The sequence below is a fragment of the Pseudorca crassidens genome, chromosome 2 (assembly GCF_039906515.1).
Source record: "Pseudorca crassidens isolate mPseCra1 chromosome 2, mPseCra1.hap1, whole genome shotgun sequence".
Classification (NCBI taxonomy): Eukaryota; Metazoa; Chordata; class Mammalia; order Artiodactyla; family Delphinidae; genus Pseudorca; species Pseudorca crassidens.
Genome location: NC_090297.1, coordinates 20821804 through 20840605, shown reverse-complemented (window position 1 = coordinate 20840605; position 18802 = coordinate 20821804). Strand labels below are relative to the sequence as shown.

Genomic DNA, 18802 nt, shown 5'->3' with positions numbered 1-18802 from the left:
AACTGGATCTTCTTGCAACCCTAATTCTTGCTCCTTGTCACTTTACAGAAACCAAAACTATCCTGCTTGACTGTTAGCTACCCTCCTCTCGACCTCATAATTTCTATTTGTATCAATCCTTTCCTCTCATCTTAAAGATGTGGGCCTCATTCTGTCCATGGCCAACCCTCCACTCATGTCCTATCTCTCTTCCTGTTCTCTGAGACTACAAATGCATCTCAATTCTCCTCTATCAATTAAAATGCAAAACTAAACTAAAAAACCAACAACAGAAACTGCTTTCCGTGTTTGGCTACCTCCTCACTCTAGCTTCAGGTTTATCTTTTTCTCTCTCATTAGCCACTCTTATTAAAAAGTAGCTACCACTTCCCTGTCACTTAATCATTTCTTAACTTTTTATAACTCCCCTAAGAATTCTATCTTAAATGTCACTAGTGACCCATTTAGTGTGGCATACACTACCCATTCTCACCAAAACCCACAGTTCCCAGCCTCTCTTACAGAGAGGTACTGAATCCTGGCTAATGGAATATGAGTGGAAGTGACAGACTGTCCCATAAAACTCTCAAGTGCTGATCTCCGCTCTCCTTTCCATCTGCTGGCAGAATGGAGGAGACTCTGAGAACCTGGAAGAGAGTCAAACCGCATGTCTCCATTCCAAGTTTTAGGGTCCCACTTCTTCTCAATCACAGGAAAGGCTTAGTCAGACTGAATTCAACTAATGAAATTCTACAACATGCACCATATTTTTGTTTTATTTGTAGCAAATAAGGCTGGTGGCTACAAGAAATAAGAGAGTCTTTTATGGCTATCATGGAAGCTCTGTGACTCTCTGACCATGTCTTGAGCCGAGAGTTTAAAGACCTAAGCTTGGGACTTCCGTGGCAGCCCAGTGGTTAAGATTTCGCCTTCCAATGCAAGGGGTGTGGGTTTGATCCCTGGTCAGGGAGCTAAGATCCCACATGCCTCGCAGCCAAAAAAAACCCCAAAACATAAAACAGAAGCAATATTGTAACAAATTCAATAAAGACTTTAAAAAAATTGTCCACATCAAAAAAATCTAAAGACCCAAGCTTGTCATTTTCTTTCTGCAAGGATTCTGATGCACTCAGAAGAATTCTTCCCATACAAAGTCCCTGTAAGCCATCATCACTGCCATAACAGTCAGGTGCAACAACCACTTGGGCCCCCAAGGCACTTGCCTTTTAGTTGGCACTTCATCACAAATAACCACAGGTGATAATTTAATTAATCATGTTGCCACGGCATGCCGTGGATTAGCGGCATCACGTTTCTCATTGACAAGCAGCTTTAGCGCATTCAAACCCAATGACACAACCGGACCAGTTCCCTAATCCCATCTTTTGAGGTCTGTTTCCTGGGACCCCTCCTAGCACTAATTTCTGTGCCAGTCAGTGTCCCGCCAATGAGACAGAAACCACACCAGTCATTGGGGAAAATCTAACATAAAGAATGGTTAGAATGGTTAACTAGGTATAAAGTTGTTAACTAGATAACTAAAAGGATGAAAAGAAAACTGAGATACCATGGAGGCAGCAACAGCAGGAAGCATCTATAACTCCTAGGGCTAGGAGAACAAAGGAAAGAGTTTGGAATTACTAAAACTTAGAAACTTAGAAGACGGGCCCTGGACTTCCCTGGCGGTCCAGTGGTTAAGACTCTGCTTCCACTGCAGGGGGTGCAGGTTTGATTCCTGGTTGGGGACCTAAGATCCCGCATGCTGTGTGGCGCAGCCAAAAAAAAAAAAGAAGAAGAGGGGCCCTACAGAGCTGAAACTCAGACCTCTAAGTCTAGTGCTGGTGTCTGGTGTCTCTGAACTTAGAGGAGGGACCAACACTTCTGAGAAAGAGGTGCTATCCAGATGGTGCTGGTGTCTCTGACTGGGACACCATGAAGCTGGGTTTGTAACTTTTGGGAAAAACTGCAAAGTGGATTCAGCTGTTGCTATAGGAAGGCAATGCTGCTGCTGGGGTGAAGGAGCATTGCTAGGGTGACCTCACACGAACAGGAAGCAGAAGGAAGAAAGGAGTCCTTTCTTCCTCCTGTGACCTCACTATCGCCCTCTAGTGGCCCCCATTGGCAGAGCCCAAAGTAGAGTCAGCTAACAGCAGAAAAGTGATTTGCAGAGTCCCAGCTCCACTATCTCATAGTAGAAAGTAGAAGGGTGGATTTGGAGCTGAGACAATAACTTAATAACTAGCACAAGTGTCTTTATAAAGTATTAGAAGAAAGAGGTGAAATTAGGTGAAAATTAGCTGATTTTCAAGCAGAGGTGAAAGGGAAATGGAGAAAGTCCAAAAATGATGGGCCTTTCAGGGTCAGAAAAGATGACTGCTTCTTGACTACAAATTGTATAAGATCAAAAAATGTCTTGAACAACATGAGGTGAAAGATGTGATTACCTCTAAGGCAAATATCAGGTAAAGAGTGTGGCCTTTCCACTTACTTCATATGACTTCAATGTAGCCACTATTATGCTGAGAGTGAGGCGAGGGGGTGATGAGGATATAAATATATCAGCTTGAGAATTCTATCTAGGAAAGAACTTGTGTGTGGTTAGTGTCACATGGATCTGACTAGAAGCAAATAGAGCAGAAATCTGTTGTGTTAATTTTGTGTGTCAACTTGGCTAGGCCACAGTACACAGATATTTGGTCAAATAATCTAGATGTTTCTGTGAAGGTTTTTCTTCAGATAAGAGTACCATTTAAAACAGTAGACTTGAGTAAAAGCAGATTATCCTCCATAAATTGAGTGGGTCTCATCCAATCAGTTGAAGGTCTTAATAGAAAAAGGATGGACTTTCCCTGAGAAAGAGGTAATTCTGCCAGTAGACTGCCTTCAGACTCAAATTATAACATCAGCTCTTCCACTGGGTCTCCAGCTGCTGGCCTACCCAGCAGATTGTGGACTTGCCAGCCTCCACAATCATATGAGCCAATTCATTAAAATCTCTCTCTCTCTATGTATATAGACACATACATACATATAGATACAGATACACACACACGTACATCTAATTGGTTATGTTTCTCTGGAGAATTCTGATTTATATACCAAAAATATATATATATTTTTAAAGCTTGTGTCTCATTACTTCTTTTATTTTTTAAATGTAATTTTTTTAAAAATAATTTTATTTATTTATTTATTTTTGGCTGCGTTGGGTCTCTGTTGCTGCACATGGGCCTTCTCTTGTTGCGGTGAGCGGGGGCTACTTTGTTGCAGTGTGTGGGCTTCTCATTATGGTAGCTTCTCTTGTTGCAGAGCTCGGACTCTAGGTGTGTGGGCTTCAGTAGATGTGGCACTCAGGCTCAGTAGTTGTGGCTCACGGGCTCTAGAGCACAGGCTCAGTAGTTGTGGCGCACGGGCTTAGTTGCTCCATGGCATGTGGGATCTTCCTGGTTCAGGGCTTGAACCCGTATCCCCTGCACTGACAGGTGGATTCTTTACCACTGCACCACCAGGGAAGTCCCTAATGTTTATTTTTTATTGGAGTAAAGTTCATTTACAATGTTGTCTCTCTTTTAAAAATATTTTTATTATTTATTTATTTGGTTGCACCGGGTCTTAGTTGCAGCCGGGGAGCTCCTTAGTTGTGGCTCAAGGGTTCCTTAGTTGCAGTTTGCCAGCTCCTTAGTTGCGGCATGTGGGCTCCTTAGTTGCAGCACGTGGGCTCCTTAGTTGTGGCATGCGAACTCTTAGTTGTGGCATGCCTGTGGGATCTAGTGCCCTGACCAGGGATCGAACCCGAGCCCTCTGCATTGGGAGTGCGGAGTCTGAACCACTGCGCCACCAGGGAAGTCCCTCCAAAAATATTTTTTTTTGTTTTTTTGTTTTTTGTCTGCTTGTTTGTTTGTTTGTTGCGGTACGCGGGCCTCTCACTGTTGTGGCTTCTCCCATTGCGGAGCACAGGCTCCGGACGCGCAGGCTCAGCGGCCATGGCTCACGGGCCCAGCCGCTCCGCGGCATGTGGGATCCTCCCGGACCGGGGCACGAACCCGTGTCCCCTGCATCGGCAGGCGGACTCTCAACCACTGTGCCACCAGGGAAGCCCACCTCCAAAAATATTTTGAGGTAACTGTATTGCCAAAGAAATTATGAGCCTCACGTGGTGAGGCCAAAATAAATAAATAAATAAAGGGCAAAGGATCTGAATAGACATTTCTCCAAAGGTATACAAATGGCCAATAAGCACATAAAAAGATGCTCAACATCACTAATCATTAGGGAAATGCAAATCAAAACTACAGTGAGATACAACTTCACAACCACTAGGATGGCTAGTATTTTAAAAAAAGAGAAGAAGGAAAAAAAAAGGAAAATAAGTGTTGGTGAGGATGTACAGAAATTTGGATCCTTGTGCACTGCTACTGGGAATACAAAATGATGCAAATCCTGTGGAAAACAGTATAGCAGTTCCTAAAAAGCAACAACAACATAGAATTAACATACGATCCAGCAATATATACTTCTGGGTATATACCCCAAAGAATTGAAAACAGGGACTTGAACAGGTATTTGTACACCAATGTTCATAGCAGCATTATTCGCAATAGCCAAAAGGTGGAGCTATCCAAGTATATCCCTCAAAGGATGAATGGATAAACAAAATGTGGTATATACATACAATGGAATATTATTCAGCCTTAAAAAGAAAGGCAATTAAAAAAAATTTTTTTATTGAAGTATAGTTGATTTACAATGTTGTGTACAGCAGATAATATTTGTTCCTGGTTTTTTAATGACGACGATAACAATGATGACGATGATGATGATAAAAAATAGCTACCATTCATTAAGTTCTTACTATGTGCTACGTGCTATGCTAGTGCTTTATCTAGTGCTTTATCTCATTTAATCTTCATAACTACTCTGTGTGGTAAGTGATGTCACCCCCATTTTAGAGATGAGAAAACAGGTTTAGAGAAGTTGAGTCACTTGCCCAAGGTTTTACAGGCCCTCCTTCTCTCTCTACATTTTTTCTTTTTGACAATCTCATCCAATATCATGGCTGCTATAATTATCAGGTCTGTGTGGATTGCTCCCTGACCCCTCTCCTTGTCTCCTGGTCCACATTTCCTGGCATATGAATGTGCTGATGGCATTGTAAACTCAACATGTCCAAAATGCAGCTATTCTTTTGTTAGTACTATTCTAAACATTTTTCATTTAACTCACATAACTCTGAGATAGATAACATTATTATTCATATCTATGAGGTAGATAGTGTTATCCATGTTTTACAGAGGAGTGAACAGAGGCCTAGAGATTCAGTATCTGGCTCACCTTTACACAGCTAGTACACAGTGGAGCTGGGCTTGGGGCTGATTTCAATGCTTAGACCACAATGACAATACCTCAGTTCCACTCAAACTGAGCTCTCCCTGTCCTGTTCTGTTTCCTGCTTCCTATATTCATTCTCTGCCCTTAACTTCAAATCCTACTGTCCTTCAAAGTCCAACTCAAAGGCCATTCCCTACAAAGTCTTTTCAAGTATTCCAAGCTGGGAGGGATCTCCATCTTGTGTGAATTTACAGAGAACTTACTCTGTACCACACTTACCTTTTCCCAAGCATACAAGTAAAATTTTAATTCATCCTCACCATAAAAAGTTCAAGTAGAGAATACTGAGCAAGAAGTTTAAGTATCTCTTCATTCCCCAGAATTTATTAGTTTTTTCCTTGATTAACGTTCCTGTGTTTCTGCTAGAAACTCTATCAGGCAGCTATTTGAGGACAGGAAGCAGGGCGAGTATTCTTTAGTCCCCTAAAACAGGCAATACTAAACAATTGCTGAAAGAATCAATCAGTTGCAAATCCCATGAGCCTGCACACACTACATTTTTTGGAGGAGGGTGAGAGGGTCTGTTCAAGAAAAGTGATTTTTTTTTTTCAGGGGGACTGGTAAAGCCATGTCAAACGCTCCCTCTCCTCCCACCTTCATTAAAGAACAAAAAAGCATCTACTTCTAGGTACATAAAGCGTCTGGTTTCTGTTTTAGCTGGGTCTCAGAAGGAAATGACTTTTCTCTGAAATTGTAGACGCCCAACCCAGCTGCAGCATTGTTAGACCTCAGGGTAAACAGGAAGCTTCCTGCCTTGGGCCCTTCATATCCCTCTCGAAGGCTATTAAAGACTGTTAATAGCATAGTAAAAGGACAGCTGCTGGCCATAAAATCAGCCCATTCCTTAGCTCCTTAGAGAACTAGATCCCTCCAAGGTCAGAGAGAAAACTGTGTCCATCTCCAGGTCACACCAGGTACGTCCACCTAGCTGGGGTCCTCACTTAACTCCTCTATGATCGGCTGTAACCAGAATGGTCTTTGCAAAATACCAGAGTGATTTAGTTCCTTGGTATTAGTTGAGAAATGAGAGGTTCGCATTTATAGGGTTTCCGGTCCTTGAAATCACTTGTTTCTGGGGGTGACGAGGTCTAGTGTGAACGTTAAGCTGAGACTGCCAAAGCAGTGAAATCACCCCCTACCCTGCGGAGTTTGAGTCACCTCTTCCAGTAGGGAAACAATCAGTTCTGATTATCCCCCCCAAAAGAGGCAAAGAGGTCAATCCACGAGAGCAAACAATCTAGTACTCCTACCTCTGCAATAAAGAGCTGAATCAGGCCCTCAACGCTTCCTGCACACAGGGTGGAAGTCCCCAGATTTGCAGCTGTGGGTGAGGAGGGAGGGAACAGTTTCTGCCAACTGGAGGGACACTAGGGCAGGGGTGATCATCTTTTGCCAAGAAGGGCACTCGGGTGTCTTGGCAGAAGGCAGAGGGCTGTCCCGAGCTGTGTGTACATTTTCAGAAGCATTTGACTCTGGACCAAATTCTCTCAGCTGTGCTAAAGCTGGGGCGATGGATGGGAAATGCTTATTGGCCAGGCTGACTAGGAGCTCCAATAGAGGGTGCTGGGGCTCAGCCAGGAGCTTCCCTTCAGCTGGCAAGTTTAACTTTCAGTCATGGTCAGAGGGAGCGTGTCAATCCATCTATTTCGAAGTTTCTGCTTGTTGGAATTTTTGGCTCAAATGGGGAAAGAGTGGTGATGATGCAGAGCCTCTTACCTGGCTCAAAGAATGAGAAAAAATAGCTCAGCAGGGGTCAAGATTTTACTACAATTATAGAGTCAAGCCCATTACCAAATGGTGGCCAGGAAGATACCATTTCATTCAACCCTGGACTTACCTACAATTTATCAATTCCTGCTGCTGTGTTGGCTCATCTGACCCTTACCTACCAATCAAGAAAGCACAGGCACTCAGGCAGGGCCGGAAAACCAGTCACTGCTCACACATTGAACATTTAGTTGCCCCTGGGCAGGCTTACTTACACAGGACAGGGGAGCCTTATTTGCCAAGTGTCACTGCTCTTCCTCCTTCAGAGGAAACGTCACTGAAATTACTCCTCAGAGTGCTGAAAAGAGGAGAACTGGATATGTTTTCCAGTGGGAGAATGTAATTTTCCCCTAGTTTCAGAAGAGGTAACTAAGGCTCTGAAAACTCTCCCAAGGTCACACAGCTGGTAAGTGGGGCTTTACTGAGAGGACCAGAATCCAGGCCTCCTGCCTCCTCATGCAATGTTCTTCTTACCATGACTTTTTTCCCCCAAGTAACTTGTATTAATTTTTTTTGCCTCAATTGACCTTTAATATCCAAATGAAGTGTGGATGCAGAGTATGTGGCAGGGTCTCAGCCCTTAATTTGTATTATATTTTTAACAAGGTAATTTATGGGAATTCACTGGTGGTCCAGCTCGGTGCTTTCACTGCTGTGGACCGGGTTTAATCCCTGGTCAGTGAACTAAGCTCCCGCAAGCTGTGCAGCCAATAAAATAAAATAAAATAATTTAAAAAATAAAAAGGTAATTAATTGCAGATATAATCAAGAGTTGTTTAATTTGCGTATCTTTGTAAGGTTTTTCATATAAATAAGTGAACAAATCATGAAAAAAATAATCAGAAACAATGTCCCATTTAGAAAAGATGGTCCCATTGTACTTAGGCTACACTGTCCAGGCCTCCGCCATCACTGTGTGGACTATGACCAGCTTGTCAGCTAGAGCCTTTGATGAAATTCACATTTAAATAATTTACATTTAAATTTACGTGTGGGTAGGTGGTAAGTTTAAGACTATCTCTGCTATGGTTGATTGACAAGACAGATCCAGGTATGCTTTAGACCTGGAATAAGATTTCTTCATTTACAGAGAAAATAGTTACTACCCTAAAGTCTGCCATAGCCAGGACCAGAAGGTGCTCTCTAGAGGCTCACACTTCTCCCATTCCTAACCAACCTTCAAGGAGAGAGAGGTTCTAACGGGCAGAGTAAGGGTTCCAGGGCAGCACAGGCAGCCCCAGCATGTATTTGTACTTTCAGACCCTGGTTAAGTCTGCTTCAAGCCTGTCCCCTAAGTCTCCAGGTCATGTCCAAGGTAGGAAGTTGCAATGCAGGAGTAGTCCCAGGAGCCAGTAGGTCAGGAAGTAGCCTAGAATGCACCGTGTGACCAGAGAACAAGTTTTCCAGTTGTACAAGAGTCCCATGATAGAGTTTCTGGGGACCTTTTGTCCTGGTGGGGAGGCCCCTGAAAGAGGCTTCCAAGGCACAGTCTCTAGGGATCTCAGCAGTGGTTCTTGATCTTGAAGCAAGTGAGCTGAAAACCAGTACACAATAGGAGTGGAGGAGCATAAAAACCTGGTGAGAACCTGGAAATCATAAGAGGGGGAAAACCCACACATTTACTGGAATGTCACTGCCTCAAATTGGATGAGCCTGGGACTTCCCTGCTGCTGGGTGAGCTATAGCTCTACGACTACAAATGTATTACACTGGAAAAGATATTCATTCAGCAGAGCTTAGGATCTGCCTTATAAAGCTGTGCATGACGCCAGCCAGGTGACTGCAATGTTACAAATAAACATGGCTACACACTAATTACCACAATAATGGGCCAACTGATACTAAAAATTCTATGGTGGGGGCGGCGGGTGGTCAGGGGACTTCCCTGGCAGTCCAGTGGTTAAGATTCCATGCTTCCAACGCAGGGGGCGTGGATTCGATCCCTGGTTGGGGAACTAAGATCCCACGTGCCACGCGGCATGGCCAAAAAAAAAAAAGTCTGTGGGGTCCACTTTTAGCCCAGGGCCAGGACTCTGATCCCCTGCCCCCTGAAACGGTTCCCTCATCCCACGGGGATGGCAAAGCAGAGAGAAAGGGGGCAAGGGATCCTGTGGTTCAACACTGTCCTTCTAGGGAAGCTCAGAGCCAGGTCTCCAAATGGCCCCCCCTCGTCTATCCTTGAAACTCTAAGCTTCGCTGGCACTCACTCTACTAGCTCATCCAGCTACAAACACAGAGTGCTCCTTTCTATTTCCCCTGTGCCTCTTAGTCACATAGCGCAGAGAACTTTACAAACAGCCAATGTGCGCCTCCAAGAGGCAGAAACTGCTGAGGAGTGGCCAGCATGGAGACAAAAAGACTTCCTCAGGGTTTATGGTGGACCTGGGGCCACAACCAGGAACGAAAAAAAATCGAATGTATGATCAAACCCTTCCCATCCCTCTCTATCCTCCCCACCAACTGAACATTGCACAAGAGAGCTCCTCTGAAAATGGAGCACCTGCCAGAGCTCAGAGTACCTCAGAAAGTCGACATTCAAGCAGACATTCTGGGTATAGTTGTAAGTTAGGGGAAGGTCCCAGAGATACCCTCTGTGCTATTCCTATAACTCAGTCAGATCAGGTCCTTTCACAACTCTCATTGTCTTCGAACATGCCCTTCCATTTGCCCAGAATGTTCTTCCTCTGCTTCTTAAATGGAATTCCTTCTTACCCTTCAGGACCCAGCCTAAATATGATGCCCTCCTCACCTCCTTCAGCCAGTTAGCTACTTTTTCCTCTGTGCTTCCACAATACTTTACCTCAAAAATATCTCCAATTCCATCCCACTATACTATAATTTAAGCCGTTAAATGTCTGTCTCTCCATTTTGACCACAAGACCTACCAGGGCAGCAAACTTAACTTATTTATGTTCTAACCTCAGTGATCTGACCCAGGGACTCACACTAAAAACACCCCCAAATAGTTGTTGAATGAATAAATTAGGTACAGGTCACTCAAATGGGCAAAGTTAAAGGTCTTCCCTGTCCCTGACTGAGGGCTTTGGCCCGTGTTCCCACCTTTTCCCAGCCAGGAGTCCACCTCACCTGAACATGCAGGCACAGACCACCAAACAGCAGCAGCGCTGCAGCGTGGACCAGGTACACGAACACCCGAGGACTGAGGAATCCAGGCTCAGGCTTCTCTGGGGTCTCTCTGTTCTTGCTCCTTTGCATCCCAAGTGTAAGGCAGAGCCAAGGATGGGTGGTCCCATATGTCCAAGTTGCCCAGGCAACCAGTATAGCCACTGGCGCAGCCAGTAGAAAATTGGGCACCTGCTTGAGTTCATAGTATCTCAAAAAGCCAACATTCCAATAGATATCCTGGATGTAGCTGTATATTAGGGGAAGATCCCAGGAGCACCAAGGCGGCTCATTTCCCTCTACGATTCGGTAGCCCTTGTCCACAGCTAACTGCAGCAAGGGCTTAGGAATGGGGTAGGCTGGGCCTGGCAGACAGAACTGAGTATAGGCGTAATATTGAAAGAGGGCAAAGGGAAGGCTAAGTGTGAGCACTGACAGGAACACAGAGCCCATCAGCTTCAAGAGCTGTCTCAGAGGATTCCTCACCATGAGAGAAGAGAAAAAGCCTCGGCACTGAGAATGCACGAGGAAGCCAACGTTGACCAGCCCGTTGGAGCGCACACCAGTGGCAAGGGCAAAGAGGAGTCCACTAGTCCAGCTTCGGCCCCTTTCCAGCTGCCCCAGGGCGCTGAATGTCAGGAGGGCAAACAAAGCTTCTGAGTAGCCAGCCGCCAGGAAGACATTGGCGGGGCTGAGGCAGAAGAGCAGCGCTCCATAAAAAGCCTGGCGGGGACAGCGCAAAACCAGACAGCCCAGGTCATGAAGCGCAAGTGCGGCCAGCACGGAGAACAAGGAATTGAGCGATGCTACTGAGATTAGCAGGCAACTCCGTAGGCTCAGTAACCCCCACAGGGGTCTCAGCAATTCAGTCCCCACCAACAGGACCAGGGGGAAACCGGGGAAGAAGGCAAAGTTGTGCTCATACAGGTAGCCATGCTCAGCAATGAACAGGAAGTGTTCAGCATCCCAGTGAGACAGGCCGCCCAGGAGACTTTCCACAAGTTGGTCCACAGAGCCGGAGGGGGCGAGGCGAGGAGGTGAGAAGGCTTCCGCATGATGGTCTGGGATGATGGCATTGAAGAGAGCCTGTGGGATGAAGGAGAACTAGGATTTTGGTTGAGCCAGTGGAAGCATTACCATTTAATAAAATGAGGAGGAACAGACATGTTGGGGAAGAATCACAAGTTCAGTTTGAGATGGACATTCCAGTGCAGAGGTCAACGAGACAGTGAGATATATGGGTCTGAGGGTCAGGAGAGCAATCAGGGCTAGAGATATAAATTTGGGAGTCATAAGTATATGGATGATATTAAAAGGTGTGAGACTGAATGAGATCACCCAGGGAAGAAGTGCAGATAGAGAAAAGAAGAGATCTGAGGACTGGGCCTCAGACATGTCAATATTTAGAGGCTCGGAAGACAGTGAGGATCTAGCAATAAAGGTAAAGAAGGAAGGTCAGTGAGGTAGGGAGGAAACCGGGAGAGCATGGTGTCATAGAACCAAGTAAAGCAAAGGAGTGATCGGCTCTTAAATGTTGCTGATAGGTCAAGTAAGATGGGGACTGAAAACTGACCACTGGCTTTAGCAATGGGAATGTCATTGGTGACTTTGACAAGAGCTACTTCAGTGGAGTGGAGGAGAGAGAAGACTGCTTGGACTGGGTTCAGGAGAGAAGGGAAGAATTGAGACAGTAGATACAGACAACTGTTTGGAGGAGTTTTCCTGTAAAGGGAAGCAGAGAAATGGGATAGTAGGTGAATGACAATGTGGGGTCAAGAGAAATCTTGTTTTTTTTCCCAAAGGCGGGAGGTAAGTATTTGTTTGCCAATGGGAATATCCAGTGGAAAGGAAACCACTGAGTATGCAGGCGAGAAAGGGAAGAATTGCTGGAGCAGGCAAAAGGGGATGGAATCTGCTTTGGAGGTGGAACTGGCCTTAGAGAGGAGACAGACAGTTCATCCACCCTTCAGTAGTGAAGGCACAGAGGTGCAGATGTAGGTATGCTGATGGCTGTGGTGGAAGTATTCAGAAGGTTACTTCTTATTGCTTCTACTTTTCTGAATTTTCACTCAGGAAAACAAGCTGGGGAAAAGGTGCTAGAGACTTAAGAGGAAAACGTGTAAAATAAGTCATCTATGACCCTAGTTCTCAAAATAGGCTGTGCACTGGAATCGCCCAAGGGGTTTCAAAAATACTGATGCCTGGATTTCCCTCCTGCTACAACATTGATGACTTAACCAATATGGGGTACAGCCTGGGCGTTTAGATTGTTTTTAGCTCTCCCAGCTGATTCTGATGTGCAGAAAAATTTGAGAGAATGGGTGAGCGACTGGACCAGGGAAATACACTAAGATTGCCAGGCAGCACTAAGGACTCACTTGGGTTAATGATATTGAATACAAAGAGACTAGTTAACACAGTTGTGTGCTTTTCTCTGGGCAGATGCATGTGTGGAGTAGACACAGAATTGAATTTAACCATGGCTGGGCTTTTGTCTTGTGATTAAGACATAGAGAGAAGGGAGCGAGTGAGTTGTACGTGTATGCATGGTGGACCATGGAATCTAAGCTGGGTAAGAAGTGGAGCTGAAGCCATGAGGCAGGTGAGGGACAGTGAAACCGTGGTAGAATCAATGGATAAGTCCTGAGGGAGTGGAAGAATCGTTAGAACTGGGGTAGTGGAGGGAGTGAACTGGAAAGATAGGAGATAGTGGTTAGATGTATCAGCTTTACTAATATTGAAACCACCAAGAAATATACAGTAGTGCTGGAAAGAGTAGCAGTGAATCAGGAGCTAAAACCTTCAAGGAATGAGGAGGAATGAGTTGTCGCTAACAGAGATGACAGCAACAACAAAGGGTAACTGGGGTATAACCTGATGGCGCGAGCTTTAAAGCTGGAAGGCGGGGAGGGGAGGATAATGAAATAGCATTATTATTAAATGTCTTTTTGCCCCGTTAGATTTGGTCAGCTGCTTAAGGGAAAAGAGGTCGTGACTTTTTATACTCCCACCTAGCATAGTTCTTTGACCAGGGCAGGAACTTAATAAAATTTGGTGGTTGAGCGAACAGTATAGAGGAAACATACCTGTTTCCAAATCACCATCTGAATTAGAACCCAGCTGTCCTGGTACCCTATCCCAGATGCCGAGTCACAGTATTGCTCCCTTAGTTCTGTCAATCATTCAGCTGATGCTGGTTCAAAGCCATCATCAAGTCAGTTTTCCAGCCTAGCAACAGGAGTATAACCTCATTTTTAAGGCTCTTCCCTTTTTCGGTCAGTTTCTTTATCAGGCCACTTCAAACAGTGAAAACAAGTGGGACAGGAGTGACAGTCACAGGTAACAGCCCTAGTCTCCAAGTTGAAGACACTTCTAACTAAACCTGGGACCCAGCAGAGGCTGTTATGCCTCACATAGTGGGGGAGGAGAGAAAAAAGGAGTTTTCCACAAAGGAACCACCGATGAGCCTCAGAGAGAATGTGCTTGTGATGAAAGGCACATATAATATGCTAACAGAACATCCCTAGGGTGTTGACATACATTCAACAATAACAGATACTGAAGACCTACTAAGCACTGGGCACTGTGCTAGGCACCATACATAGTTCATATATACCTGAAATTTGATTAAAATATGTATCAAGGGCAGCCTTGGAGGGGACAGGGAATTGCAAAATGCATTCTGCAGGTTGTGTGTGGGTGAGACAGCAAGGCGACACAGCTGGGGGAAGAGTAGGAGACACTGCTGACTAAACAACTATACACAGAGGGTCTCAGGACAGTGCCACCTCTCTCCCACTCAACTGACTGATGCAACGCTCAGTCTCCTGGTCAGGGGACCCAGGGCAACGCTTTGAGCTGTCACACCCTAAACCAGAACACACCTGTTCTGGTTACAGAACATCATGGTCTGCTGGAAAGACCACTAGCCCAAGAGTAAGGAAACCTGGGGTCTGATTCTGGTCCTTCTCTAACTTGCCTTGTGACTTTAAGGAAGCCATTTATCCTTTCTGGGCCTCAGCTACTTCATGTGTAAAATAAGAGATTAATAGATCAAAATAAATAAATAAATAAATATAAAATAAGAGATTAATAGGTCATATCTACGAGTCCTGCCCACTTTTCAGCTATGTGGTCTAGGTCTCTATAGTTCTAACCACATGGTCGGGGGTGGGGGGGGCACATCTGGGAAAGGGAAAGAAGATGAGGCCTATTCTTAATGTCTACCCCAGTCATGTGGCAATGGCATGTTCAGGACAAAAGATCAGAGACTGACCTGCAGCACCAGAGTCAGGACACGGCAGCTGACTGCAAACCCCAGGACCTCTTTCCGGGATGTGTCCAGGGGCCACATCCTCTCACCACCAGGAATTCAGGGGGGCTGCTGCCAGGGATGAACTCCCTCAGGCTTCTAAACTCCAAAACCCAAAGAGGAAATGTCACACATAGGCAGAAAGTAAATTATTGAAAGCATTCTTCATGAAAACATCACCCCTGCTTCAGGACTACTATGGCAGACTTAACCACCTTACTTTCCAGATGAGGAAAAAGCGTCTTAAAGGCAGATGGGACCTCTTGGTGTCACTCTCAAGCACTGTATTCTTGTAGGGGAAGTTCCACACAGATAGGCATGGAGCTGGAAAGCTAAGCTCACAGAAAACCTTTAAAAGCCTGTTGAGTTCCCCTATCCAGGAACTAAAGACCTGGGTTCAAGTCCTGACTTTGTCATTCATAAGTTCTCATTTTGTTCTTCTAAGCCTCAGTTCTCTGTGTATAAAATGAGATCGGGGGACTTTCCTGGTGCCACAGTGGTTAAGAATCCGCCTGCCAATGCAGAGGACACGGGTTCGAACCCTGGTCCGGGAAGATCCCACATGCCGCTGAGCAACTAAGCCCACGCGCCCTAACTACTGAGCCTGCGCTCTACAGCCCGTGAGCCACAGCTACTGAGCCCGCGTGCCACAACTACTGAAGCCTGCGTGCCACAACTACTGAAGCCCATGCGCCTAGAGCCCGTGCTCTGCAACATGAGAAGCCACCGCAATGAGAAGCCCGCGCACCACAAAGAAGAGTAGCCCCTGCTCACAGCAACTAAAGCCCATGCATAGCAACAAAGACCAATGCAACCAAAGATAAATAAATAAATTTATAATAAATAAATTAATTAATTAAAAAAATGAGATCGGACTATTTTGCCTGTCTCATGAAATTGTCACGATGTGAAATGGACTGAAGTGTGAAGAAGTAGTACCAAATCTATATTGTGGTTGCCGTTATTTAGTGTGTGCCCTTTCTCTGTTGCCCAGAATAATAAACTAGGTCCCAAACCAGAGTCCCAAAAGTGGGGCATAGAACTGAACTGGAAGACCATAATGACTACACACTCTAGTTAAGCTCTCTGATGTGTGTTCAGCTGGTCTGTTAAATTAAGTGGAGAAGGAAAAGAAAACCACCACTCAGCAGGACTTCAGCCAGCTCACATTGCTAAAACAAACTTAGGGGGACGACAGAGTCGACTACTAGGGATGGGGAAAACTGTTATTTCCCATCTCTTTGTTGGAATGGCAGCAATGTATAAACAACTGCAAAGCCATTCTGAGGGAAGGAATGCACTTTAAGGCATTTTTTTTTTTTTTTAACAATTCCTTGTGCTAAAAGAAGTAGCAATGGCTCCTACGGAACCAGTCGGAAATCAGAAGGAAGGGCAAGAGCATCAGGGGCAGCTCATCAACTTGGGGTGAAGAACTAACGCTAAAAGAAAAAATACTAGAACTGAGAAATTAACAGGGAGGAAGGCCTGGAAGACTTTTCTTCCTTCTCCTATCTCCTATCAAACCTTTAGGTTATCACTTGTTTCTGGAATTCTCTGACTCTCACTAGACTATGTGATATGCTCTCATTACACTCTGCCTTGTCGTCTTTATTGCTGTTGCTTATTTAGGTTGTTTATGAGGGCAGGGGCTTTGTCTATCTTGCTCCCAACTATATCCCCAGGGCCTAGCACTACAAACAAGCATTTTAAGCCTGTGTTCTAATTGAGTGGAAGCAGTTAGCACTGGATATGGCTTCACCAGTTCATTGGCTCTGGATATAAAATCCCTGCTCCGAGTACTCCTCCCACCATATCTCATGTTGAGAGCAAAACGACAAAGTCACAGAAGCCACAGGAAAATACAATTTCTCCAGAAAACTGGCCATAAGCAACAGTTCTCTTTCCTCTCAGCACAAGGGGGCGCCTGTTGCTTACTCCATCACCAGGAGGCCTGGAGGAAGGGAGGGGCCACAAACGCCACACCGGTTTGCTCATCAAAATTCAGTTCAAAGGCAAGCTTCTGAAATCCCCCCAACACTGCCAACATCTGACTCGCCGAATCGAAAGGAATCGTAGAAACAAGCACAGCCAACCTTACACGGCCGCTGGTTCTCCATCCGAGGGTGAACTCACTTTTTCCCTTCCTTCATTTCCCACCCACATGCAGAAGAGTTGGGAAAAGAAAAGCACGGAACCCACCTCTGCCTCTTCACCAGGCTTCCATTCTTCCTTTCCTTTCTCCAGAGTCAAGCTCTAGACCCAGCGATCACAGACGACTTGTAGCTACACTTAGTTTACAGGTAAACCATGTGAAAACAAAAATAAAGCCAGTGAGCTCTCCCTCTCAGCTAATTGCGGGCTTTACTTCCCAACAACCCGTTTACGAAATCACAGGCCCTCTGAACTGGCAGGACACTTACAGAGCAACTAGTTTTACTCTATTTTCCCGTGAGATAAATATGCCCCAGAGAGGTGAGTAATAAGACTCTCCAGAGTTTTTACGTCAGAGATCTCATTAGACCCTGTGTAATTACCATCGCCATTTTATGGATGTGGAAACTGAGGCTCACTGGGGTCAAGTGGCACTCCCAAGGCTATATTTAAGGAGAATTTTTTTTTGTCTGAAACATCCATCTTTCCACCAGCCGTCACTCCTGCCAAAGGGGATGCGCTCTTTCAGAGCCAGAATTACAACCAGGGTCTCCCAACTCCCAGCCCAGGACTTGTCCAGTGACAGCGCATGCTCTTGCTGGCTATGCTTAGGGCAGGGAGGGCCCTATCTGAGCAGATAGGAAAACCTGTTGAATCGGAGCCCAGGACTCACATCCTGGGCTGTAAGACTAACATCCTCAGGGGCGGGCGCGGGGTGGGTGGTGGTGTTCGGACCCAGGGTCCTTAGGACCAGAGGTCTTGATGGCCGCCGCGAGGCAGGGGCCGCCTTCTGCCAGCCTAGGCGGGTCCGAAGCCCGTTCTAGCCCCTTCCTTTCGGACACAGTCCCAAGAGGGGATTGGGCATCTCCTCTCCCCAAAGGGGCCACGGCTCAGAGGTTACTCCCGAGGGGGCCGGCGAGGCCCGTCGCGGCCTAGGGCCGGAAGGCAGGGGAGGGCGGGAGGCTGTAACGGAAGAGGCGGCCCTGGGAGGCCGCTATGGCGGAGGGGCGGGGCTCTTCGCTTCTCGGCGGCCTCCGCCTCATTTCCCTCGGCCTCCGTTTGACAACTTCCCTCCCCCCAGAACTCCTAGGCTCCCAAGCTGGCGCCGGATCCCCAGCGCCCGCCGGTCTCTACCTCCCAGGCGGGGCCCGAACCACAGTTCCTCCATCCGGGGCCCCGAGCGGCCGCGCCTGCGTACTGGCTCCGCTGATGGCGGCCCCGCCCCGCTCCTGCCGGGACTCGGAGCTGCCCCGCCCCCCGCCGCAGCGGCCATGTTGAGTCCGGGCGAGCGGGGTGTGGATGGCGTGAGCCGCATCCTCCGCTCTCCTCCGCTCTCCTCCGCCTTGGCACTTTCCCGCTTTGGTGACACCAGGGGTTCCTCAGCCCCTTCCCCCCGCCTTCAGTTAGTCCGCCGGGGCTGCTGTCTCCGAGTCGGTGCTCTTGCCCCAGTTGCACCCCACAAACATCCACTGAGTTCCCGTGTGGGCCAAGGCCCTCGGAGTTGGGGGCTGCCCCGCGGCCTCTAAACGGAAGGCAGAGCCGCACTTTCCCTGCTGTCAGGCAACAACAGCTCAGTACAGGGCCTAGCACACAATAGCTGTTCTCTGAAGGGAAAGAAAAGCCTGCTTGGGGCTTCTGTGGCCAGGAGCGGCCCCCTGCGTCCTGGGCGTGAAGAAAGTGGGGGTTCCCCCCGACTTTCCCCTCCTCCGGCTGCTCGGGACCTTCGCTCCCGCTGCAGCCCGCAGCCCCACCTCCCGTGGCTGACGAGGGCGGTGAAGGAAACTTCAGAGAACGACCCCCAGGACTGCTTTCTCCTTCCTTACTCAAGCAGTTTCTCTCTCGTAGAAAGTGGGCCCAAAAAAGCAGAAGAAAGAAAGAAGCTAACTCAACAGAACTGTCTGTGCGGGAGGAGCGGCCAGTTGGGAACCCTGTAACGGAAACTGTTAGAACAGCTTTGCACCCTCCTTAAAGGAAATAGATAATAAATCCTTCTCCGTTGGTGGATTTCTCGTTTCTCAGGATTCCAAAGCCGCCTGTGGTTTCAGTTATCTGCCCTCCAAACGAAGCTAGGGTCTGGGTTAG

General features: G+C 46.7%; 1 protein-coding gene across 4 annotated transcripts; it reads right to left on the bottom strand.

Moving 5' to 3' along the window:
• Window positions 1–3152: 3152 nt before the first annotated feature.
• Window positions 3153–17937, bottom strand: PIGV (phosphatidylinositol glycan anchor biosynthesis class V). Of its 4 annotated transcripts, none has more exons than XM_067724965.1 (5): window positions 17855–17937; window positions 16769–16857; window positions 14534–14668; window positions 10222–11343; window positions 3153–4443 (listed from the first exon to the last, which is right to left on the bottom strand). In XM_067724965.1, the coding sequence occupies exons 3-5, from the start codon at window positions 14609–14611 to the stop codon at window positions 4129–4131; spliced, it is 1515 nt and encodes a 504-aa protein (XP_067581066.1). In that variant the 5' UTR covers window positions 14612–14668; window positions 16769–16857; window positions 17855–17937; the 3' UTR covers window positions 3153–4128. The 4 variants fall into 4 exon arrangements, with proteins under 4 accessions (XP_067581066.1, XP_067581065.1, XP_067581068.1 ...); XM_067724964.1 differs by lacking the exon at window positions 17855–17937 and adding an exon at window positions 17394–17827; XM_067724967.1 differs by lacking the exons at window positions 3153–4443; window positions 17855–17937 and adding an exon at window positions 4689–8720 and having other exon boundaries at window positions 16769–17378.
• Window positions 17938–18802: the final 865 nt, after the last annotated feature.

Coding starts and splice junctions, on each gene's coding strand:
- PIGV (XM_067724965.1), bottom strand. CDS start 14,611: ATGTGGCCCCTGGACACATCCCGGAAAGAGGTCCTGGGGTTTGCAGTC. Junction 11,344..14,533: donor TCCTGACTCTGGTGCTGCAG/GTCAGTCTCTGA, acceptor TTCATCCCACAG/GCTCTCTTCAATGCCATCAT. Junction 4,444..10,221: donor GTCTGTGCCTGCATGTTCAG/GTGAGGTGGACT, acceptor GTTGCTTTTTAG/GAACTGCTATACTGTTTTCC.